This window comes from Megascapheus bottae, chromosome 20 (assembly GCF_031878675.1).
Source record: "Megascapheus bottae isolate mThoBot1 chromosome 20, mThoBot2.hap1, whole genome shotgun sequence".
Lineage (NCBI taxonomy): Eukaryota > Metazoa > Chordata > Mammalia > Rodentia > Geomyidae > Megascapheus > Megascapheus bottae.
The window spans coordinates 26648212-26674608 of record NC_143528.1 but is presented as its reverse complement, the minus strand read 5'-3'; the positions used below and the strand labels follow the sequence as shown (position 1 = coordinate 26674608).

At 35.4% G+C, this 26397-nt stretch overlaps 1 protein-coding gene across 1 annotated transcript in view; it reads right to left on the bottom strand.

Annotated features, from left to right (window-relative positions):
- Window positions 1-12601: 12601 nt before the first annotated feature.
- The window catches only part of Hpgd (15-hydroxyprostaglandin dehydrogenase), a 29101-nt gene continuing 15305 nt past the window's right edge, over window positions 12602-26397 (bottom strand). The window contains exons 5-7 of the mRNA XM_090353782.1: window positions 19531-19607; window positions 16697-16860; window positions 12602-13528 (exon numbers count right to left, since the gene is read on the bottom strand). Of these exons, the coding sequence (XP_090209908.1) occupies window positions 13375-13528; window positions 16697-16860; window positions 19531-19607 (395 nt within the window). The 3' untranslated portion in view covers window positions 12602-13374. The remainder of the gene's footprint in view (window positions 13529-16696; window positions 16861-19530; window positions 19608-26397) is intronic.

The following is a 26397-nucleotide window of genomic DNA, read 5'->3' as shown; positions in this document are numbered from 1 at the left end:
TTAATTCTGCTTTAATTTCCTTTTTCAAGGTTTTCAAGTTTTCATCATAAAGCTCCTTTACATTCTTGGCTAAGTTAATTTCTAAGTACTTTATTTTCTTTGAGGCTTTTGCAAAAAGAGTTTCTGCCTCACTTTTCTAGTTGTTTGATGCCTGAAGTTCTTAGCTGAACAATCATCCCACATTTGCTTTTAGAATTGCTTTATAAAGCCTTTGAAGAGCTAAAATTTCCAGCTAGGAATATGCAAATTAAATCATTTTGCCAACCTTAGGAATGGATACCACAAGGCCTTAATTTGGGGATTCTAGTTGTTTGTTTTTTTTCTCCCACCCCATTAAAAATTCAAATTTTATGGAACTTTACTTGCTGATCAGAAAGTAGAAATTTGTAGAAGTTAAAAAAATAAAACTAACCTTCAAAAATGTCTTTATTATAGAAGAGCATAAAGATTGTTTATTGTGTAAAATTCAATTTACTTCACTTTTAATGACAATGTACTGGAAATCTATTGTCTGAATAGACCTTCCTTTTCATTCTCATGAACATAATAGGAGGCCTCTAGATCTTGATTCTCTTCATAACTTTAGGGACAGCTACCATGCCTGAACTGGACTTTACTGATAGAATGCCTACACCTTAATATGTTAACATCTTAAAGAGGTCCTACGACCCCTCAGAGTCTCTCTGGTTCTCATCTGGCTCTTTCCTGAAGTCTACATCCTGGTCTTTTGGTCTTTGCCATAGAAACTGTAGGTAGAGCAGGGTATGGTTTTCCTTTCTTGGTTCACTTAGAGTTTGGATTGTTGTTTGCAATTAACATTAAATAAATAAATAAAATAAACAAATCACAGTCTTTATAAGTTGGAATTATGCCCCACTACCCGGCCATTTGTATATGATCCAAACATATTTGTGAGTTCACTGAAAGTGGTCTTGTGGCTTTTCATCAGTAAGAAAGTGAAGGCAAGTATATTCATGTTCTTGGAATTCACAATTTTCCAAGCTTTTTTTTTTTTTTGCCAGTGCTGGGCCTTGAACTCAGGCCTGAGCACTGTCCTTGGACTTTCTCAAGGCTAGAGCTCTACTACTTGAGCCACAGCACCATTTCTGGCTTTTTTCTATGTATGTGGTACCAAGGAATTGAACCCAGGTCTTCATGCATGCTAGGCAAGCACTCTACCACTAGGCTAAACTCCTGGCCCTCTTCCAAACTTTTTGAACTTAAAAATTTACTCTGTGATGATCCGCCTCATGAAATCTAAGAAAAATATTTATCTTTCCTTACAAAATTCTCTCCTGTTGAGATGAAGGGATTGTTTTGAACAATAACACACTAGTGATTTTAAGTAAAGCAAACTCATTCCTTTCTCTAGCTAGTAGGACAGGAAATAGCCAAAAAAATATTTTCATTTCTTTATTTTTTACACAAAAGTTAGAAAATTGTAAAAGTCATGGCTGTTCCAGCTAGTATAAGCCTTCTTGTTCCCATGTGAAAGGAAAGGTTAGATGTAAAGATATGAAGAAGTCAGGGAAGATGCTGACTGAAAATTACCATGAACATCTCTCAAGTTCCTTTCATTCTTGTAAGATACAAGAGGAGACAAGAGATTGTTTCTGGAAAACAAACAAACAAGCAAACATGTATTTACTTATGGGTCTCTTAAGTATGGGCAGTACTTAAAGAAAAGAACAAATTTGATTTTACATTGCTTTGCTCATTCTGCTTTTCTTTCTTTTTTTTTTAACACAAGTTACGCTTTCATGTCTGTCTTCACATGAGTTGGAAGGATTCTCTGAATCATGTTTATCTGCTTGGGTTATTTTGAAAAATGACCAAAAGCAGGACTGTTTTGAGTTCATCATTCTCATTAGTCACTCAGTACAACTTGTAAGAGATGAATGAAAATAATGGGAAGCAGAAATCAATCAGTTCGTGCTTTGTGGTGTGGAGCATGGAATGATATTGCTGTATGGACACAGCCCAGTGCCCTGGGGCCTGATTTGGCATGTTTCAGAACGCAAGGGGAAAAAATAAAAATAATGACAAGTGCCATTTTAGATCAGGGATTTATAAATTCTCACTACTACATGGTTCAAATGCCCTGACAAGTAATGTGCGTCTTTATGTTCTCCTGTGAGCTTGGTAACCCTGGAAAACTCTGCTTCTCCATCTTAAGTGCTACGGTTATAATATGAATAGCATATTCATTATTCAATTGAGTCAGAATCAACAGTGATTATAAACATCTGTATCTAGAAATTGAATTCAAAACCCTAATCCTTATGCTTTTATACCATGCTAAATAGAACAGCATATTTTTCTAAGATACATCAAGTTCTTTTTCTAGTACCTTTATTTTAGAAACTATATCTCTAAACTGTGATTTTAGTTCTTCATATGAAAGAATTTCATGCTGTGTTCTCATACCTTTTTTCCCTTTTAGTACAGGGAAGATTTACAAACGAAGAGAACTGAGTATACAAAACTCAATTCAGGAAGCTTATAAGTGGATTAGAGATATCTCAGAAAGCCTAGGATGGTGGATTATAATCTGATTGTAGAAGTCTTAGCATGTCTGGCTAGAAGTATTGTCATCATGACAGAAGACAGGTTTTGAGCTAGAGAGTGACCTGATTAGAGGAGAGTGTTAGATACAGTATGTAAATAGGTTAATTGACTAGGACAGAACAACTAGGCTCAAGAATAATTATGAGAAAAGTAAAATATATTCAGACATAAAAGTTATTGTGAGAGTTTGGGCCAATGGAAATGTGTCAGACAAAAAGGGTTAAAAAAATAAAATAATTTACTTTAGAAATGCTGAAGGGTCAAGTGTCTACCTAATGATTTTATACAATGCTATCACTGAATAAAAACAAAAACAGGAAACAACAAAAACAAAAGAAACCAGTCTTAGCAATTTAGTGACTATCATGTAAGGACAATAAAATTTACTTAAGAAAACACAATATATGTTTTTCTCAGCAGCACATGGAACATTTTCCAAAATAGACCACATTTTAGGCCATAAAACAAACCTGGACAGATTCAGAAACACTGAAATTATTCCCTGCACTCTCTCAGACCACAAGGGCATCAAATTGGAACTGAACATCCATCTCCACCAACGAAAACCCTGTAACTCATGGAGATTGAACAACACATTGTTGAATCACCAATGGGTCATTGAAGAGATCAGAACAGAAATCCAACAGTTTATGAAATTTAACAAAAAGTAGCACACAAAACACCAGCTCCTGTGGGACACGGCAAAGGCAGTACTCAGAGGAAAATTCATAGCTCTGACTGCCTACAATAACAAATTGGAAAAATCACAAACCAACATTTTAATGTGTCACCTTAAGCTACTGGAAAAAGAGCAACAAACCAACCCCAATACCATTAGAAGGAAGAAATTATTAAAATCAAAGCAGAATTAAACAAATTGGAATCCAAAAAATCTATGGAAAGAATCAACAAAACAAGGAGTTGGTTCTTTGAAAGAATTAACAAAATTGACAAACCCTTAGCAAATCTTACCAAAAAAAGAAGGGAGCATACCGAAATAAACAAAATCACGGACGAAAATGGTAATATCACGACAGAAATTACCAAGATCCAGAGTATCATGAGGGAATACTTCTCAAAACTTTACGCCAACAAATTTGAGAATCTAGAAGAAATGGACGAATTCCTAGCCAATATTAACATACCCACACTGAACCAAGAAGAACTAACCCAACTAAACAGGCCTGTTTCAAGCACTGAAATGGAAATGGCAATAAGAGAACTTTCACCTAAGAAAAGCCCAGGGCCAGATGGATTCACAGCTGAATTGTATAAGGTCTTCAAAGCAGAGCTCACACCAAATACTCCTCAAGCTCTTCAATGAAATTGAAAATGAGGGTTTTTTACCAAACTCATTCTATGAAGCCAGTATAACCCTCATCCCCAAACCAGACAAAGATTCATCAAAGAAAGAGAACTATAGACCTATATCTTTGATGAACATTGATGCAAAACTTCTCAACAAAATACTGGCCAACCGTCTACAACAACTCATCAAAAAAATTATACACTATAATCAAACAGGATTCATGACAGAGAGGCAAAGCTGGTTCAACATACGCAAATTAATTAATATAATTCAACAGGAGCAGGGACAAAAATCACATGATTGTCTCAATAGATGCAGAAAAGGCATTTGACAAGATCCAACACCCCTTTAGGTTAAAAGCTCTGGAGAAACTAGGAATCCATGGAACATTCCTTAATATAATAAAGGCTGCATATGACAAACCCACAGCTAGTATTATACTTAATGGCGAAAAGCTAAAGCCATTTCCTCTAAAATCAGGAACAAGACAAGGATGCCCACTTTCTCCACTCCTCTTTAACATAGTATTAGAAATCCTAGCCAGTGCAATAAGGTAAGAAGCAAGCATAAAGAGGATCCAAATAGGGAAAGAGGAAGTAAAACTTTCCCTCTTTGCAGATGACATGATCCTGTATTTAAAGAATCCTATAGACTCGACTCCCAAGCTCCTTGAGCTGATTCAAAACTTTGGAAGGGTAGCAGGATATAAAATTAACCCTCAAAAATCAACTGCCTTCCTATATGCCAACAGTGAGAGGAATGAGGCAACAATCAGGAAAGCAACTCCTTTTGCAATAGCCTCAAAGAAAATAAAGTACCTAGAAATTACCTTAACTAAGAATGTAAAGGACCTTTTTGATGAAAACTTTAAAACCCTGAAAAAGGAAATTAAAGCAGAACTGAGGAAATGGAAAAACCTCCCATGCTCCTGGATTGGAAGAATCAACATAGTGAAAATGGCAATCTTGCCAAGGGCTATCTATAAATTCAACGCAATACCCATCAATATCCCAATGGCATTCTTTAAAGAAATAGAAGAGGCAATTCAAAATTTCATATGGAATAATAAAAGACCCTGTATAGCAAAAACACTTTTTAGCAGAAAGAACAGCACAGGAGGAATTTCAATTCCAAACTTTAGACTCTATTACAGGGCTATAATTATCAAAACAGCTTGGTACTGGCACAAGAACAGGCCTGAAGACCAATGGAATAGAACTGAAGACCCAGATATTAAACCACAGACCTATGGCCACCTAATCTTTGATAAGGGAGCCAAAAAAAATAGAATGGAAGAATGATAGCCTCTTCAACAAGTGATGCTGGCAGAACTGGTTAAGCACCTGCAGAAAACTAAAGTTGGATCCTTCTTTGTCACCGTGTACTAGAATTAACTCCAAATGGATAAAAGACCTGGAGGTAAAAGCCGACACTCTGAAAACTTTACAAGAAGGAATAGGAGATATACTAGGCCTTCTTGGCACAGGTCGAAATTTTCTTAATAAGGACCAAGAATCATAACAAATCAGAGAAAGGTTGGATAAGTGGGACTGCATTAAACTGCAGAGCTTTTGTATGGCAAAGGACATAGCTAGTAAACTAATTAGGAAGCCTAGAGAGTGGGAGAAGATCTTCACCAACCAAACAACGGACAAAGGCCTCATATCTAAAATATATCAACAACTCAAAAAATTGAATCAATCCAAAACTAATCTCCAAAGTAACAACCATCCCATTAAAAAATGGGCCAAAGACTTAAAGAGAGTCTTCTCTGAAGAAGAAACACAAATGGCCTATAGACACATGAAGAAATGCTCAACATCTCTGGTCATAAAAGAAATGCAACTCAAAACAACTCTAAGATTCCAGCTCACTACAATTAGAATGGCCAGGATCAAGAAAACTAATAACAACAGATGCTGGAGGGGATGTGGCCAGGAGGGATCACTACTACACTGTTGGTGGGAGTGCAAACTCGTTCAACCACTATGGAAAGCAGGATGGCAGTTCCTCAAAAGACTAAACATAGAGCTCCCCTATCACCCAGCAGTTCCACTACTTGGCATTTATGCAACTGTCCAGAAACAAAGACATACTAAATCCACCAACACAACAATGTTCATTGCAGCACTATTCACCATAGCAAAGATATGGAACCAACCTAGATGTCCCTCAGTTGATGAGTGGATCAACAAGATGTGGTATTTGTACACAATGGAATTCTATGCTGCTGTCAGAAAGAATGACATTGCCCCATTTGTTAGGAAATGGAAAGACTTAGAAAAAATCATATTAAGTGAAGTAAGCCAGACTCAAGGGAACATAAGCTCAATGGTTTCCCTCATTTGTCATAATCAGTAGAAACCTGGGCTCTCCTAGTAGAGATTTGCAATAGAGCAAAACCTTGATACAAAAGACCATATAGTAGGATGCTAAATGAAAGGATCTCTAGGATATAGAAACATAAGCCATATAATGAATGATTGCTGTTAAAGTCCTATGCTATCTCTCATCTCTTTTGCTGTCCCTTGGTTATCTCATATTGTTACAGTATCTCACTTTGTTACCTGATATATCAGATATATTTGTATTTGGTTATTTGAAATTGGACAGGGAATGAGGGAAAACAAGATGAGAGCTGGGGGTGGGGGGGAGGGAAATGGGGACCAAGACATGTGAAATGGTATCAATGTATGGGAATTAATACACCATCTATCTGGCAAATATCATGTAACCCTTCTATTAATTACAATAAAAATATATGAAAAAAGAAAAAAAAAAGAAAACAAATATCCTCCATGACAGAAAACCTCCCTCTCCCTATTCTGCACCCTCATAGACAAAATAGAGTGGGTCAGGTCATTAGTTGGCCAACTTTTCATGGACTTATCACCTCAAAAATTTGAACTCTGGGTAAATGCAAGTTTAGGTAGCCGTTGTGACTCAATTAAAATGGCTATAGCCAGTGGCTAGACTCAAGCTGCTAGAAAATTATAACATAAAATATCCCTAAAAGTAATAAACAAGGTCTCTCAGTTCTATAAATAGACATATGAAAATACTTCAGAGATTAAATAGATTGAAGATAGCCTACATTCAAAAATTTGGAAGAGGGGCTGGGAGTGTAGCCTAGTGGTAGAGTACTTGCCTAGCATGCACGAAGTCCTGGGTTTGATTGTTCAGTACCAACAATACAGTACCACTTAAAGAAGTGGTACTGTAGCTCTTGTGGTATAGCACTAGTCTTGAGAAAGCCCAAAGGACAGTTCCTAGGCCCTGAGTTCAAGCCCTAGGACTGGAAAAAAAAGTTGGGAAGAAAGCAAACTAGTACAAGAATACCAGATATTAAATGAACATAACAATGCTTATAATTAAGCCAAGTACTATCTTGGATGACATTACTTTGTATAAACCAAGCATCAAAGACATTAATTTTGTTCTGTAGAACAGAAACAAAGTTAAAACATCACTTCATCGTATTTCTCATTTACCCAAAAATTCTGAGAGTATGAAGGTAATAATTTGCTAATAGGCATTATCAGCCACCTTTTTCTCAGTGATGAGTGAATTTTAACAGATGAGGAGTTCCTTCTTCTATAGAAGAAATCTGTTTCTGTGATGCTATGAGTATTGGTTAAATAATCAAAAGTAATTTAGAGACTTATCTCACAAAGAAACAGCAGGAATTTACTTTAGGTAAATGCTATTGAATAATATTAAATGCTACAGAAAAAAAATTGGGAAAAGAAAGTCAGTGCAGCAAATTTTAATGTAACCCAATTCTAAGAAATATCCAGTATTATCTCAACCTTTGCAACTGGTGTTCAAATCCGTCTGCATCATCAGCTGCTTGTAAGCAAGATCTCTCACCAGCAAAGACAGGAGGATTACTGCAAGCACAAATGAGTGTTAGCATTTTGTGGCTATAAAGTATTTTAGTACAAGTATTACTTTTTATAGATAACACTGTTGCCCATTTAATAAACCACAATAGACCATGGATGGTACTTCTGTATGTTGCAGCAAACAAAAAAAGTTATGTGACTTTCGTTATTGCCACACTTACTTCACTTAGGTGGTCTTGAACTGAAACCACAATATCTCTGAGATGTTTCTAAAATTATTATTCAGTCTGGTAAATTTGGGAAGATTTGGGACCTTCTCACACGTCAAAAAGACAAATGGAAAGCAGAGAAAATACTTGAAATGCATATAACAAGGAATTACTTTCTATACACTATGAAAGCTCTTTTTTTGAGTCCTGTTTTTGCATTCTTTTTATTGTCAGGGGATGCATCGAGGGGTTATAGTTACATTCGTCAGGCAGTGAACACATTAGTTCTTGAACGCTGATACCCCTTCCCATGCTTTTCTCTCACTTCCCCTCCTCCTTTTATTTTTAATAGTGTGAGGTATTTCTACCTACAATTATTTGTGTATGTGTGGAGGAGGGAGCAATCTTGAGGCTTGAACTCAGGGTCTGGGAGCTGACATGGAGATTTTATTGCTGAAAGATAGTGCCCTACCATTTGAGACACAGCTCCTTTTCCAGGTTTTAGGTGGTCAAGTAGAGATAAGAGTCACATCTTTTGTTCCTGGGCTGTCTTGGAATTGCCATCATCAGAACTCAGCTCTTTGAGTAGCTAGGATTACAGGTGTGAGCCACAAGTGCCAGGCGTCAGTTACTTCTGGATGAAAGATAAATTCTCATATAACAGGGGTAGCATCAAAAAAAACCCCAATAGTACTGTCAAACTAAGCAACTGGAAGATAATTTAACAAAACAATGATTTATATCATCTTAAAAAATAGCAGATGTAGGAGGACTCTGGGACAAGTGACTAACTGCAGGGACACTACCTAGAGTAGTAAAGGAGAGATTAGTAACCAGAACAAAGAAAGCAGCTACCTATTTCACAGATGCAGATATTATCAACTTAGGGACAAAACCAGGGAAAGATACTCCAACACCACTTTCCACCAGCAAATTAAGTGCTGAAAGGCAAAGGAGTAATCAATCTTTTTGTTTGTTTCTACCCTGCTGTGAAGCTTGAACTCTGGGCCTGAGCATTGTCCCTGAGCTCTTCACCTCAAGACTACCGCCCTACCCTTGAGCCACAGAGCTACTTCCGGTTTTCTTGTAGTTAATTGGATATAAGAGTCTCATGGTTTTTAGTGCCCGGGCTGGCGTTGAACCTCAGTCCTCAGATCTCAGCCTCCTGAGTAGCTAGGATTACAAATGTGAACCACTGTGCCCAGCTGGAATAGTCAATCTTTTCACCTGGCACATACAAACCAGATAAGATCTGGTTTTCTTTTGAAAGAGTGGATCTGCCATGCTAGCTGGACATATCTAACATACTTTGGCAAGCAATTCTGTTGTACTTTCCAGGACTTGAGAAACATTTAGTCTCAAAGGGCAGAATAATAAATCCTCTCAGAAGAACACTGCCTGCTTTCCAATGCATGGCTTTGCAAAACATAGACACCTGCATGTGAGATTGCTATGGGCTTTTGACATACAAGTTAGAGGACAGTTTTAAGAACTGAATAGCACAATTGCAACAAAACTCTTCTTGTTCAGCTAATTAGATTTCTTAAAACTTATATAGGGATGGGAGCTGCTTCTTACCAACAAATAGTGTTTATCTTTGAATATACGAACTACTTGAGGAAAAAAAAACCCACTTACCTTAATAAGTATGCATTTCTGATAGCTTTTACATTTTTACCCTAGAATTATGTTATGTTAGTATGGAAATTTTATCAGCTATGTATGTTTATAATTTTAATTATATTAAATTCAGGAGCAATTGCTTATAGCACTTTGGCTCTATGGGAAAATGAAATTATGTGTGAATGTTTGTTGCAGACAACTGTGGTTACACAATAATCTTCAGAGAACAATTGTTTAGGAAAGAAATTCTGGAGAGGAAGTGAATGAGTTCAATAATGAAAAGAGCACAAAACTCCCAAGTTTTGAAAAGAAGCTTGTTTTTGAATTTTAAACCAGATGATAGGGTGTATTAAATATGGGTGAGAAAATAAGTGACATTGATCAAGATTGTACTCATAAACTGCTTTGTTAAATAGCAACTACTTTGTAAAATGACTTAAAGATAATAATAACTAATGATAATAATAAAGAAAAGGAAGAAAAAAGAAAAGGAAGAAGAAGAAGAAGAAGAAGAAGAAGAAGAAGAAGGAGGAGGAGGAGGAGGAGGAGGAGGAGGAGGAGGAGGAGGAGGAGGAGGAAGAGGAGGAGGAGGAATAGAAGAAGAAGAAGAAGAAGAAGAAGAAGAAGAAGAAGAAGAAGAAGAAGAAGAAGAAGAAGAAGAAGAGGAGGAGGAGGAGGTGGAGGAACGGAAGGGGGAGGAGGAGGAGGAGGAGGGTGTGTTATTTCCAATTGGATATTCTTAAAAGGCTAATGTTGAAATTAGGCAAAAAAGCAATATTCTATAATTCCCCCCAAACTCAAAAGGTTCGGTGCTTACTCTGTGACACTATGGGAAAATGTTGAAATACTTTGGAAGGTGGAGCATTCTAGGAGGAAACTGAGTCATTGGAAGAACAATCTTGTGGGGTTATTGGGATCTTAACTCCCTACTACTGTTTCTCTGAGCTTCCTGGCCATCATGAGGTGAGTAGCTCTGTTTCACGATGTGCTCCTTGAAATGATTTCTGACCTTACCACAGGTTGAAAGCAACAAGCCAAACTGATCCTGGATGACATTCTGAGATCAGAAACCTCTTAATTTGCTTTTGTCAGGCATTTGTCACAATGATAGAAAAGCTAACACAAAGTACATTGCTAAGGATTAAATTTGTAATACAGTTAAACTATGAGAGAGGTTATCGCAGGCATAATTCTTAATTCACCAAATTCTGTTTTCCAATTCAAATTTTCTACACTATACAGGACAGCATGAGATTGTTGGGATATAACTGGGCCTTATCTTGAGGAGACTCTGACACTCTGAATAATGGTTGAAGAAAAAAAAATGGCTTTTTCTGAGTATGTGGTATTAAGGAGTTGAACCCAGGGCTTTGTGCATGCTAGGCGAGCACTATACCACAAAGCTACACTCCTGGCCCTTTAGGGCTATTTTTTTCATTGTAATGTGTAAAGGGGTTACAGTTATATTCACCAGACAGTAAGCCTATTACTTCTCACACATTGAATTAAAGGTTTAAGTGTAACTTTACAATGGGAAATACATATAATGAGTGATGTCACATGTAAATCTGCCATTCATTGATTGCTAAGAGGCAGAATATGTAAACAAATTTGGGCTTAATTTATCTTTATCAGATGTTTCTTAATGATAATTTCTGAGTGTGTGCCAAATATGCTAGATACAGCTCTAGACTAGTTCTGTATATTCAAATTATGCCTTAAAAAGTGAAGACAGTTTAGTAGTGTGTAAACTCGTTCAACCACTATGGAAAGCAGAATGGCAGTTCTTCAAAAGACTAAAGATAGAGCTCCCCTATGACCCGGCAATTCAACTCCCTGGCATTTACCCAATCGTACAGAAACAAGGACATACTAAATCCACTAGCACAATGATGTTCATCACAGCACTATTTACCATAGCAAAGATATGGAACCAACCCAGATGCCCCTCAGCTGATGAGTGGATCAACAAGATATGGCATTTATACACAATGGAATTCTATGCTGCTGTCAGAAAGAATGACACTGCCCCATTTGTAAGGAAATGGAAGGACTTGGGAAAAAATCATATTAATTGAAGTAAGCCAGACCCTGATCTGCAATATTATATTAGTACACATCTAGGAGTCTCCAACCAGAGGATCACAATAGCTCAAAACCTAGGTACATAAGGTCATATAGAATGAAAAGGTCATATAAATGAAAGGAATTCCAGGATATGGAAACAAGCGCTATATAATGTGTGATTGTTGTTCTTAAGTTCTTTCTCGTCTCTTTTGTTGTCCCTTGATTATCTCATATTGTTACAGTATCTTACCTTGTTATCTGGCATATTGTATATACATTTATTTATTTGAGATAGGAAAGGGAAGGGGGAAAACAAGATGAGAAGAGGGGTGGGGGAGGAGAAATGGGGACAAAAACATGAGGAGTATCAATGTGTGTGAAGTAATGCACCTTCTATCTGGTGAATATAACTGTAACCCCTCTATTAATTATAATAAAAATATATGAAAAAAGAAAACATGCTAAAATGAATCGAATATATGGCTAACTAACAAATGTAATACTTAATTGCAAATATTTTATAGGTTTAAAATAACATATATAATAAAGTATAAGTAGGAAAAAATGAAGACAGTAGTTCATTATTGCAAAATTTAAACAGAGAAAGATAAATAGTATCTCTTAGAAATCCTATCAAGCTCTTAGGGACAAGTTTTGCTTCAAGCTAGGATATCTGAAATTTTCAAGCATAATGACTCCCTTTGAGGTGAGGAAAATGATTGGTTTATAAACCTTGTACTGTGACTCTTCCTATAGCAACTACCACTTGAAAAGAGCATTAACCAAAGTTGATTAATTAATAACCCTATTTTAGATCATCTGACAGAAACAAGGGTGAAATTACAAATGTTATTACCTCTGTGGGTTTTTCTTGTGATATAAGAATCATTTTTTTCAGTGGTAATTGTGGTAGAATTAATTTTATTTCTATACACACACAAACACACACAACTTATCAAGATTAGAAAATTTGGATTTTATTGAAAAGTAGGTGATTTCAAAATTAGTACAAATCAACGAAGAAGCAATCCGAGGATAATATACATTTGTATCACTTATAATAAGGATATATTACATATAAAATTTTAGGAATATTAAACATTTTGCTGTATTTGCTAAAAGTTGCATTCCTGAGATTTTTGAACTCAAAGTTATTAAAGTTAGAAGCAAAGAGGAAAGAAATATTTTACACTGGCTTGAGATTAAGCTGGGAACAATCTTAATAGTCTTAATAACTTTCTGTCATTTTTTTATAAATCCAATTTTAATTTGCATGTAGAAAGCCTGTAATTTATTTCTTAACTACCGGCCCTCAAATAGGCTACATCTTTAAGCACATGAATATCCAGTCAAAATTGATATACAATTTAAAATTATTGGTACTAAAATGTGTCATGTAGTAGCTTTCTGCTTTGAAGCATGAACATAGAAATAAGGTAAGTTTCAATAAAAGTGTTTTGATTTAAATAACAATTCAAGTATCTCCTTTAAAATGAATTTCTGGAAAACAATTTCCAGAAAGGAAGGATATTCCTTGATTATTGCATAGCCTTTGTTTTAATCATTACTGAGACCTTATGTCACAATTTAGCTTTGGTTTGCATCCTATTTTGATGATAATGCATCATAATTTTTATGCAGACTTCAGTAATTATTAGAAAAAAATTGACATCAAACACATGAAGGAAATATTCCGAGTATAGTATACCACTGAAAAAGCAACATTAAAATGGAAATATGGTCAGAATGTAAGTCATTTGTGCTTGTTTTCAGTTATTACTGCAAGAGACGGAGGTGAATCATAGTCTTGAAAATGAATTCCTTTAGAAGGTGTGATCTTCATAATAGCACCATTTAAAGCATCATCTTCAATGAGGGTTATCAATCCATTGGCAATCATTGATGGGCTAAAATTTAAAAATATGTACTTTAAAACTGAAGAACAGGTATTTTCTCATTTTGCATCAGACTTGGAAGAGTCTACAGTCTTGATTAAGTAATAGGGGTCTGTATGTCATTAAACTGTTGTTACTGCCAGTTTTGAATCAAAGAGTGACATTAAGTAAAGAATATGATAATAAAGTTAGCTGTAGATTTTCATCTCTACTTCTTTGTCACTCGAAGACATATTGATAGCCATTACTAGCATTGAGAAAAAAATCATTTCCTTATCTTTATCAAATCAGTAGATTATAGATTGATGAGACAGAAATGTTATGAGAAAAAAAGAAATGTATGAGAGGAGAAATAAGATGAGGTACAAACAGCATTTTTTGGACTGTCAAGGTCAGCTCAAAGTCAAAGCACTTGACTGTAGTGTTTGTAGGACTTGACTTCAATCTCTAGTACAGAAAATAATAGCATTTCTTGGACATCTTATTTATTTACATATTTATTTATTTACCATTTGCTATTGAAAGTCTCTAGGTTTGTTTTAGTATTATCCCAAATTTACATGTGAAAATGGAGGGTTTAGAGGTTAGATAGTCAAAGTCATAGGTCATAGGTCTGTTACTTCAAAGTGAGAGCTGTGACTCCTTCCATGTCACCCTACACCAGGATTAACTCCAAATGGATGAAAAACCTTGAGGTAAAAAGCACATACTCTGAAAACTTTACAAGAAAGAATAGGAGATACATTAGGTCTCCTTGGCACAGGTTGAAATTTTTTAGATAAAGACCCAGAAACACAACAAATTAAGGAAAGTTTGGATAAATGGGACTGCATTAATCGGCAGGGCTTCTGTATGCAAAGGACATAGTAAGTTAAATAGCCCACAGAGTGGAGGAAGATCTTCACTAGCCATACAACAGACAAAGGCCTCTTATCTAAAATATATCTACATCTCTGGGCATAAAATAAATGCAAATCAAAACAACTTTGAGATTCTACCTTACTCCAGTTCGAATTGCCATGATCAAGAAATCTAACAACAACAGGTGCTGGAGGGAATGTGACCAGGAGGGATCACTACTACACTGTTGGAGGGAGTGTAAACTCATTCAACCACTATGAAAAGCAGAATGGTGATTTATCAAAAGACTAAACACAGAGCTCCTCTATGACCTAGCAATTTCACTCTTGGCATTTATATCCTATAGGATGAGACTAAATGAAAGGATCGTTAGGATACTGAAACAAAAGCTTTATTTTGTGTGATTGTTGTTCTTAATATACTATGTTATTTCTCTTTTCTTGCCCTTTGGTTAATCTCATATTGTTACTGTTTCTGACTTCGTTAACCTGATATATCGTATATATGTTTATTTGAAATAGGGAAGGGGGGAAAACAAGATGATTGTGAGGGGGAGAGGGAAACATGAGAAGGGGTATCAATGTGTGAGAAGTAATGCGTCGACAACCTGGTGAATATAACTGTAACCCCTCTCTATATACTACCTCAACAATAAAAATAAAATAAAAATAAATTTAAAAACTTGCTGATATAAACAAACAGCCAAGTAAAAGAATATAAAAGATATAAAATAAGTGAGAGCTGTGATTCTGTGTTGTGAATGTGTCAGTTACCTAAACTAAGGCACAATTCCCTGAGTGTATGTGTGTGTGTGTGTGAGAGAGGACTATTTTTATGGAAATGGCTGAAGTCATGGGACCATAAACAATTTCACCAGTCACACTTGAACATGACTCAAAAGTTACAAAATATCACTTTCAACATACCAGGAATAAAATTTTGGCTGATGTCACTGTCTATATTTCCAAATAGAATTTATAATGGATAAAGACATTGAATACAGAATCTGCCCTGATTTTTAATTTTAAAATTTGCCAGCCCAAATTTTGAAGCTTGCTTTATTTTCTTAAAATTATCAGCAAAGAAATTAACTAGAAAGCCTACAGTGTAGGAGAAGATCTTCACTAACCATACAACGGACAAAGGCCTCATATCTAAAATATATCGACAGCTCAAAAAAATGAAGCACTCCAAAACTAATCTCCATAGAAACAACCATCCCATTACAAGATGGGCCAAAGACTTAAAGAGAGTCTTCTCTGAAGATGAAATAAAAATGGCCTATAGACACATGAAGAAATGCTCAACATGTCTGGTCATAAAAGAAATGCAAATCAAAACAACTCTAAGATTCCATCTCATTCCAATTAGAATGGCCAGGATCAAGATATCTAATAACAACAGATGCTAGAGGGGATGTGGCCAGGAGGAATCACTACTACACTGTTGGTGGGAGTGCAAACTCATTCAACCACTATGGAAAGCAGTATGGCAGTTTCTCAAAAGAATAAACATAGAGCTCCCCTATCACCCAGCAATTCCACTACTTGGCATTTACCCAATCGTCCAGAAACAAGGACATACTAAATCCACTAGCACAACCACGGTCATTGCAGAACTATTTGCCATAGCAAAGATATGTAACCAACCCAGATGCCCCTCAGTTGATAGTGGATCAACAAGATGTGGTATTTGTACACAATGGAATTCTATGCTGCTGTCAGAAAGAATGGCATTGCCTCATTTGTAAGGAAATGGAAAGACTTAGAAAAAATCATATTAAGTGAAGTAAGCCAGACTCAAAGGAACATAGGCTCAATGGTTTCCCTCATTTGTCATAATCAGTAGGAACCTTGGGCTCTCCTAGCAGAGATTTACAATAGAACAAAATCTAGATACATAAGTCCATGTAGTATGACGCTAAATGAAAGGACCTCCAGGATATAGAAACAAAAGCCATATAATGAGTGATTGTTGTTCTTAACTTGCTATGTTATCTCTCATCTCTTTTGCTGTCCTTTGGTTACCTCATATTGTTGCAATATTTCACCTTGTTATCTGATATATTTTATATATGCTTAATTGGTTGTTTGAAATAGGAGAGGCAAGGGGGGAAATCAAGTTATGGACGGGAGGGAGGGAGGGAAATGGGAAACAGGACATGAGAAAGGGTATCAATATTTATGAAGTAATGTACCGTCTATCTGATGAATATAATGTAACCCTTTTATTAATTACAATAAAAATATATGGAAAATTATTAGCAAAGTTCCCTCTTTTACTGTTTGTCTAGAAAATATTTTGCTCAGAATCACTTACTCCAAAATTCCAAAGTATTTCATCATATCCTTTATATGATCGGTGTATTCTATATATTGTCCCATGTTTTCTTCTTTTTCAATAGATTTGAGAATGGGGGTGTTGACAAAGCCTGGACAGATGGCATTCAGCCTTACACCGCTCTTCATAAGGTTAGCAGCCATCTGCCAATCAGAAACAGAAGGTTGTAGGTTTCAGAAACTTTATAAAATACAGTAAGATAAACTGAAATTGAAGTTACAAATATAAAACATACTAATAAGATATCATTTCTATTGAATAACAGTGACTGGTAAGCATAAATATAGTAAAAGAACAGTACTCAAAATATTACATCATTTCTTGAATATCCCATCTAGTTGATTTTTCCAGAAAACAAGGTGACTGGGCGACTCCTGACACTCTTTAGCTGTCTAAATTGCTCCTGTCTACTGAACTGTTCAGGAGGCTGAGCCTAAGAAGTTGAAGTTTAAATGGAAATCCTAAAGTTGCTTTCAAGAAGAAATGCGGTGGCTGTATAACAGAGAATATTTGTTGTAGCATATTTAGTGTAAAACTTTTGGAACTTAACTGACTCTCAAAATACTCAATAATTTTTTTCTATCTGAAAGATAATACAAGCACGTTAAGACACATATTTATTGTCTTTATACTCAATTTATCATTTTTTATGTTTTATTTATAAAACAAAATATAGTTGTTCTTCATTATAAATATATGATATATAATATACATGATTTATGACATATGATATATATTATATAATCTACATATGAATATGTATATTTGAGGTTTGTGCTTGCTTATTTGTTAAAACTTAATTATAACCCCAGCTTCTTTTCTTTAATATTTTTTATTGTAATTAATAGAAGGGTTACATTATATTCATCAGATAGAACATGCATTACTTCACAAACATTGATACCCTTTCTCATGTTTTGGTTGGTTCCATTTCCCTCCCCCCACCCCCACCCCTCATCTTGTTTCCCCCTTCCCTATCCGATTTCAAATAAACAAATAAACATATATACACTATATCAGATAGCAAGGTAAGATACTGTAACAATATGAGATATCCAAGGGACAACAAAAGAGATGAGAACAACAATCACACATTATATGGCTCTTGTTTCTATATCCTGGAGGTCCTTTCATTTAGCCTCATGCTGTATGGCCTTATATATCTAGGTTTTTCCCTATTGTAAACCTCTGCTAGCAGAGTCCAAGATTTATACTAATTATGCCAAATGAAGGAAATCATTGAGTCTATGTTCCTTTGAGTTTGGCTTACTTCACTTAATGTGCTTTTTTCCAAGTCTTTCCATTTCCTTACAAATGGGGTGACATTGTTTTTTTTTCTAATGGCAGCATAGAATTCCATTGTGCATAAATACCACATCTTGTTGATCCAATCATCACCTGAGGAGCATCTGGATTGGTTCCGTATCTTTGCTGTTATAACTCCAGCTTTTATGGTCACTTATGGACATACACAGGGCAGCCCTTAAAATTTTTTTTTGTATGTGTGTGATTTTGCTGTTTACAATGGTCCTTGTGCATGGTTTAGAAGTGCTGTATCATATTTCTGCGTTGGAGCAAATTTACGTGTTAGATAAAATTTTATTCAGGCACAGGTTACCAGTGCTATTCTTCTCAAGTTCAATTTTCACTTAATATATAGAAAATGAATTTCTTTAAATTACAATTTATGTAAAACAAGATGATTTCTTGAGTGGCTAATAAAACTATTATGTGATCTCATGCTTAAGAGAAACTCCTATCTTTCTGCCAGAAGCAAAAAGATTGGTAATGACTGAATCAAGTGTTCTCAAGCAACTTAATAAAACACAAATCCTGTGAACAATGAGAACTGACTAGGGAATTTTCAAGTTTTACTAATTTTAATCTCAACTTTTTAGATCTTGAAGATTTATTTGGCTTTGCAATAAAATCCTTGGCTTTCAGTTTGTATTTCACCAATGAAATAGTCATTTCTAATCTGCCTGCAGACATCCTATCTTTGTTTTGATTGAACATTAATATTGACATATTTATTTTTCTGTCCTCTAGTATTTTGCCTCTTGTTAACAATGAAACTCTACTTCTCTAGCTCCTCTCTATGTAACCTAGACACATCACGAAGAGTCCTTCTGATTGTTCCTTCTTTTTCTACACTTACACTTTAGAAGGCATTGTCCAAATATCAGGCAGAATGGTTTTCTTAACAGTGGAAATCTGACCTTGTCACTCTTGTTTTTCAAAGCCTATTGAAAACTGCAATTAGTGTACAATCCCAGATCACAGTCTTGGTCACGTCCCTTTTGGTCTGGCTCCTGCTTAAATTCCTGGTACCTTTCCCTTGCCAGCCAGGTGCAGCTGTAGCTGACTCTTTGTCAGCTGTAAAAAGGCAAGTCTCGCTTTATGCTATCAACACACTTGGGCAGTCTGATGTAATGTACTTTTCTAAAGTCTGTGTATCTCACCCCAGGCCTCCATGGAGTTGGTGTCTGGTCTTGCTTCTCCTTCCATGCACATGTGCATGTACCATTTATGTTGAATCTCCAGTAACACATAATGTCAAGTGCCTATAGCCTGTTCTACTTAGAATAGCCTGAAGTTAATAATGTTCAAACTTACAGTCAATTTTAAAACAATGACTATGTCATTATTAATCTTTCCTTTGTGAGATCTGAAAAGTAACTTTTATTATAAAGATGGAAGTAAATGGCATATGTATTGACGTTGGGAGTTATTTACTTCTATTTTGTAAAGTTTGGGTTTTATATGCAGGTACACAAAGAGAAAAAGAGATTCTGTGCTGAGAATATCCTCACCGCAGCTGAGCGGGTAAATCCAATTATTCCATGCTTTGAAGCACAGTAAACAGGCTGTTGTGCAACAGGCATGAGTCCTGAAACAAACAACAAAAGAAAACAAGCTATGAAAAAAATGTATGGGGAAATAATGCAAAGGTTGGGGTGGGGGTGGGGGATGATGATTTTGACCAATAGGCATGTTGCAAATATGACAATGGAGCCCTCTTGTACAATTCATTTTTTTCTAACAGTTCTTCAGGTCTACAACAAAATAATAAATGTACATGTCAAGAATGTAGGAGCATTCTACTTTAAGACTGGTCAGAAAAATATGGCAAAATAAACTTAAACAACTTTATGGAACTTAGTAGTGTTAATGTAGCTTATTCTCCACAGGCCTAGTAATGGTCTAGAACTTTTTGTAGGTTCGTTACATTTAGGAATCTAGGGGACATCCAAAAATAGATATGCCTTCTTGGATTTCTGAAAGATCAAGAGAAATTTATGTCATCTAAAAATAAGAAGGGAAGTGCCTTTTTTTTTTTCTGTTGGTTGTGGGACTTGAACTCTGGGCCTGGGTGCTGTACCTGAGCTCAAGGCCACTTCCCTACCCCTGAACCACAGCACCACTCCCAGGTTTCTGGTGGTTAACTGGAGAGAAAAGTTTTACCTGCTGGCTTTGGACCACGATCCTCAGATCTCAGCTTTCTAAGTAGCTAGGATTATAGATATGAGCCACGGCCCTCAGCTGGGAAGTACCTTTTTACAAGTCAGTAAGCTACCATCTAATTCTCAGTTTTTTAAGTCTAGATTTTAAGGGGCATACACTCAACATTTTAAAAAGCTTCTAAATAGCTAAAGGATTTTGAAGGATCTTGAAGGACTGTGGGTTTTATTAGGCTTGTTTGAAAATTAGAATACAGTTTCCTATGAAAATATATCTTCTATGGTGCCTCTAAAAGGTTAAGAAAATTAAAGATTAGTTTCCTTTGGTATAAAGCTCTAGTGATGGCTAGATATTATTTCTCTGTGACTTGGAGACTAAATACCAAAATAACAATTTATAGTGTCATTGTATTTCCTTTCCTAATTATATAGGTAACAAGATTTAACCAATTATAAAATTAATTTTTAACTGCCCACATATATAATAGATAGAACACTAACTTGGTGGCCAAAAAGGTTACTACTATATCTATAGCATAGCATTGCCTCAACACTATGTCTAGCTCAGCTACTCAAAGAAAAACAAAACAAGAAAGGTTAATTTTACTGTAGTAACCATTAGGATCAAGTTATCATAGTTCAGTAGTCAAATTTAGCTAGTCTTTTGTTTTACTTTCTTTTGTATGCTGCTCCTGGGGCTTGAACACAGAACTTGGGTGCTGTCCCTGAGCTGTTTTTGTTGTTGTTGTTACACATTTTTGTTATCTACCACTTTTACTACATCTCCACTTCTGGCTTTATGGTAGTTAATTGGAGATAAGAATCTCGCAATATTTCTTGCACAGGGTGGCTTTAAATCCTGATCCTCAGATCTCAGCATCTGGTGTAGAATCATAGGCATAAACCAACAGTGCATAGCTTGCTAGAATCAATTTCAAATTTTGATTTTTAACTAAAATCTTAGGGAAACTTCTCTTCACACTTGTTTGCAATTTTTCTGAGTCAAGAAACAGCGATCCATAATTATGATGACATTAGTACCAAATGTCATGCTAATAATACTAAATTATTCTGCTGACTGTGCCTGCTCCACCCAGATTGTTAACAAGTCCCAGAGCAATCTCAATCAGTTGAGAGTGTGAGGCCAAAGTTCAGCAATCAATGTAGGATATAACCACTCCCTGGGTGCCGTCCAGCTCACAATTTATAAAATAAGTTAGCTCAAGAGCAGTTCATTAAATCCCCAAGTATGGTAGATCACTTAGAATGTGTCTACATGGTGATCTCAAAGTACTATCTAAAGTACTGTCGGTTCCTTTGCTATTGTTTTGGTTAAGTAAAATGTGAAAGTTAATTAAGCCCATCAGCTTTAGTCAGCAAGAGTTTAGATGTGTCCTCAGGGTACATAGGTTAGTGAGGTATAGGGAATAAATCCTGACCAGCTGTTCCTGTTTCAGTGCCCAAAAGTTGTGACTAGCTGTTCCTATTTCTAGTTCATAAAAGCTAGGCTTTGATTTCCTCATTCCTCAAATGTAAGAAACAAAGGCTGTGGTTGTGGAATGGCGTCCACATACTGCAGGAAATATAATGTGAACCTTAATAGTGATAAGCTAGTTGACACAGCCACAAAAAGCACAAAGTCATTGTTCATAAATATTATCGAAGATGCAGTTTGAATGAATGTTTCCTACCTATGCGGAGGTGAACTCAAGCTAGCTCAAGGTATCACAGAGGTAAAACAAATACTGCTGTGTTCATAAGAAAGTACAAACTGCATTTTTTTTTTCTTTAAAGGTGGTATTTTAATGTAGCCCAAATTGAAAAAAAACCAACAAACAAAAGCAAAAATCTCATCACCACTTTGTGTGTGTGGGGGGGGGGGGGGCAGTTTGGAGCTCAAACTCAACTCAAGGCCTGGGGATGCTGTCCTTGAGTTGTTTTTTTTTTTTTTTTTTTTTTTTTTTTTGCCAGTCCTGGGCTTGAGCTCAGGGCTTGAGCCCTGTCCTTGGACTTTCTCAAGGCTAGAGCTCTACCACTTGAGCCTCAGCACCACTTCTGGCTTTTTTTCTATGTATGTGGTACAAGGAATCGAACCCGGGTCTTCATGCATGCTAGGCAAGCACTTTTAACCACTAGGCCAAACTCCCGGCCCTGTCCTTGAGTTTTATACCTCTTGAGCCATAGGTCTACTTCAAGCCTGTTGAGAGTTAACTGGAGATAAGAGTCTCAGGCTTTCTTGGACAGGTTTTGAACTGCAATCTTCAGAGCTCAGCTTCCTGATTAGCTAGGATTACAGATCACCATCTATAATCTGTTTTTTGAGATAAGATAAGATTCCACTACGTAACTTAAGATAGACTCAAACTCATGGTCTTCTTTGCTCAGCCTCCAGAGTGACGTCATGAGAGGACCATGCAAGCACACCTGACAGAACTTGTTTGTAATTTTTTGAAATGTCATTATGTTGATGTGTCCTTTGGTAAAAAGCTAATGACATTTTCAGTGCTATCCTGGAAAAATCTCTCCTCTTGTATGATTTTCATTTTCAAATATTAATTCCAAGACCACATAACTCAGTATCTGTCATTTACAAACCAAGTTTTCTTTTCTCAGCTTTATTTGATTGACATGCTTGTAAAAAAAAAAAAAAGCTGTATAACTAACTTATAATTAGATAAGTTTTGACTTGTGTACATAAAGGAGACCATGACCAAAATCATGATAAGGAGCAAACATATCACTTGAATGCTTTTCTTGTGCCTCTTGATTGAAACTCCATCTTTCTACACCCCCCCAATCAGGAAACCACCATAGAAAATTCTATATTACATATATTCAGTATAATTCTGTATTATTTTCTGTTTCTTTAGTCATCCAAATTATTTTTGAGACTCACACATATTTAGTATATATGAATACTAAATACTTCTGTATTTTTTCTTCATCCTCTTCCTTCTCTTCTTTTTATCTTCTCCCTTCGTTTTATTTCTTCTCTCCTCTCTTTCTCATTTATCCACTCCTTTTCCTCTGTGCTAATAAAGTACTTCAGAACCTCTCATTTTGCCTTAAGTGCCTGACAAGGAGCTTTGGAATATTGTTCTTGTCACATCATGGTTTTATTATTTATTATTATATTATATACAGGCTAGGGGATTCACTTAACTGATAAGTTGCCTGGTATGTATTCCTCATGTGCTCAATTCCAAGTTTTCCAAACACAAGAAAAAAAAAACAATGTATGTAAGGTAATTAAAAAACGATTATAGTTGTTAATTATTTTCTTTCAGAAATGCTAGTGTTTTGCAGCAGAAAATATGTTAAAGTCTTTTAAGAAGAATAAATGTATCCACTAAGTAGTCAATCACTTTAAGAAAATGTCTTTTACCAAGAACATAAATAATACAAAGCACAAACTTGGAGAAAATACATAACTAATGAAGTCCTATTATCCTATTATTTAAGTGCAATGGAGAATGTAGTACTATTGTAAAAAAATTCAATTGGAATGCATAAAAACAATGCACCAGACCCCTGGTACAGGGAGAAGGATTTCTTTCCACCTCTTAAGGAGTTTTGCTAATATAAGGATCATTATAGGGCCTAGTTGCTGGCGAATGATTCTCATACACAAGGAAATGATTTTGTTGTCATTGCATTAGAAGATTTAAGAACAATAGTAGCAACAAATCAAAGGGCTATGGCCATACAAGAGTATGCTCAAAAGAAATGCTGGTGACTCTAAATGTTCCCACATTGAGACCAAAGGAAGATATTCTTGGGAGACGATCACAAGGGCTAAATAGCTATGTGTACATGATCATATAAAATGTACATATAAAAATGTACTCTTTGAAATGAACTTCAAGAAATGGAAACTGTTTGCACTTCTTTTTTTCCTTTATCTTTCATTTATTCCCTTTGTCTCTGTTTTTGATTTCTATACCTGCTTTCTTTTGTATATAAGTTTATCTGATTTGGGGAGGGTAAGGGGAAGTACTGAAGTGGTAGAAAAACAATTCAGCAGTAATACTCACTATACATTATATCTGAAATGAATTATACAACCTGGAGGAAGACAGGTCAGGAGGTAAAAGATGAGAAAACATGAGGGAGGGAATGACAATATTGAAAAAGACATGTATTACCTGACTTAGGTAACTGTAAACCCTTTGTACATTACCTTTGCAATAATTTTTTAAAGAAATGCTGGTGTATTTAACATTATAAGAAATCTTCTATTTGTGATAAAAATTGGAACTTTTACATTAAAAATTTTAGTATTTTCAGTAGTTATTACAGACCTATTATAAGAATTTAAAATTGCTATTTTCAAAATAAATGATGTCTACAAGTAACAAATCTATGTCTGTTATGACTATAAATTTATAAAAACTTAACCAGTAGAGAGAGAATTTCCACCCACATAAAATATTAAGATAATTCAAGGTAATAATAACACTATATAACCCCTGACTGAGGAGATTATTTATATAAAATGTATGTATATATAAAGCACTGAAATAACTGAAAATTACTTTTGTACTTCTCTTAGAATGGAAGAGAAAGACACTTAGAAATAATTATAAAATTCTATTTCTACATTATTTTTACTTAATCTTTCTATATTGTAAGAGCTAACCATAACATCTTTAATTTATGAAAAATGAAATAATCCAAACTGAAATTTCTTTAAGACAAAACAATTCCAGAGAATCTGCAAACACTTTTCTTCTAAATGAATAGAAGCTGTGTATAGTGGATTAGAAATAGAAATGATAAAAAGAAGTCAATTTAAAAAAACTAATTATCATAATATTTGAAAAGGGAGCCAAAAACTAAGGATGGAGGAAAGACAGCCTCTTCAAAAAATGGTGCTGGTTTTCCCCCCTTCCCTATCAAATTTCAAATAACCAAATACAAATAAATTCAATATATCAGATAACAAAGTGAGATACTGTAACAATATGAAACCGAGACGGTGGGGGGGGAGGGTAATGGGCCCAAGACATGTGGAAGGGTATCAATGTATGTGAATTAATGCACCTCCTATCTGGCAAATATCATGTAACCCTGTTATTAATTACAATAAAAAAATGTAAAAAGAGAAAAAAAATGGTGCTGGAAGAAAACTTAATGGTGGTGAAGAAAACTGAATTTGGACCCTTATATGTCACCCTGCACCAGAATCAATTCCAAGTGGCAAAGATCTCAATCTAAGACCAGACATTCTGTAAATATTACAGGAAGGTATAGGGGAAACACTAGGGCTCTTAGGCATGGGTCAAAGTTTCCTAAGTAAAGATACAGAATCACAACAAATCAAAGAAAGACTAGACAAATAGAACTACATCAAACTGAAGAGTTTCTGTATGGCAAGGACATAGCTAGCAATAAACAGAATAATATAGATAATAGAAAGCCTACAGAATGGGAGAAGATTTTTACTAGCTATTCATCAGACAAGGGCTTCATATCTAAAATATACTTAAGAGATCAAAAATTAACCTTCCAAAAACAAGCAATAACACAATTAAGAACTAGGCTAAAGATTTAAGGAGAGACTTCTCAGAAGAATGGCCAATAGACATGTGAAAAAAAATGTTTAATAGCTCTGCCCATTAAAACATGTAAATCAAAACTACATTGAGATTCTACCTCACCGCAGTTACAATGGCCATTATCAAGAAATCTAACTATAACAGATGCTGGCAGGGATGTGGGCAAAAGGAAACACTACTACACTCTTGGTGGGAATGTAAACTTGTTCAACCACTCTGGAAAACAGTATAGAGAGAGGGTCCTCAAAACATAGAGCTTTTTTTTTTTCTTTAATAATCTAGCAATTCCATTTCTGGGCATTTCTTCAACTGACCACAAACAAAGACACACTAAAGCTACCAGTATGGTCATGTTTGTTGCAGCCTTGTTTACCATAGCTAAGTTATAGAATCAACCCACATTTCCTTCAGTGGATGAAGGGATCAAGAAAATACAATATATAAACAAAACAGAATTCTATGCTTCAACCAGAAAGAATGTCATTGTCTCACTTATAAGGAAATGGAAAGACTTTGAAAAAAATTATATTAATCAAAATAAGCCAGAGCCAAGGAAACATGGTTTCCCTTATTTGTAGTACTTAGAATGTGCCTATAAACGTACAAGTAAACTCAATGGATTGTAAAAGACAAAAAACTACATTAGGACATAGTGAGACCA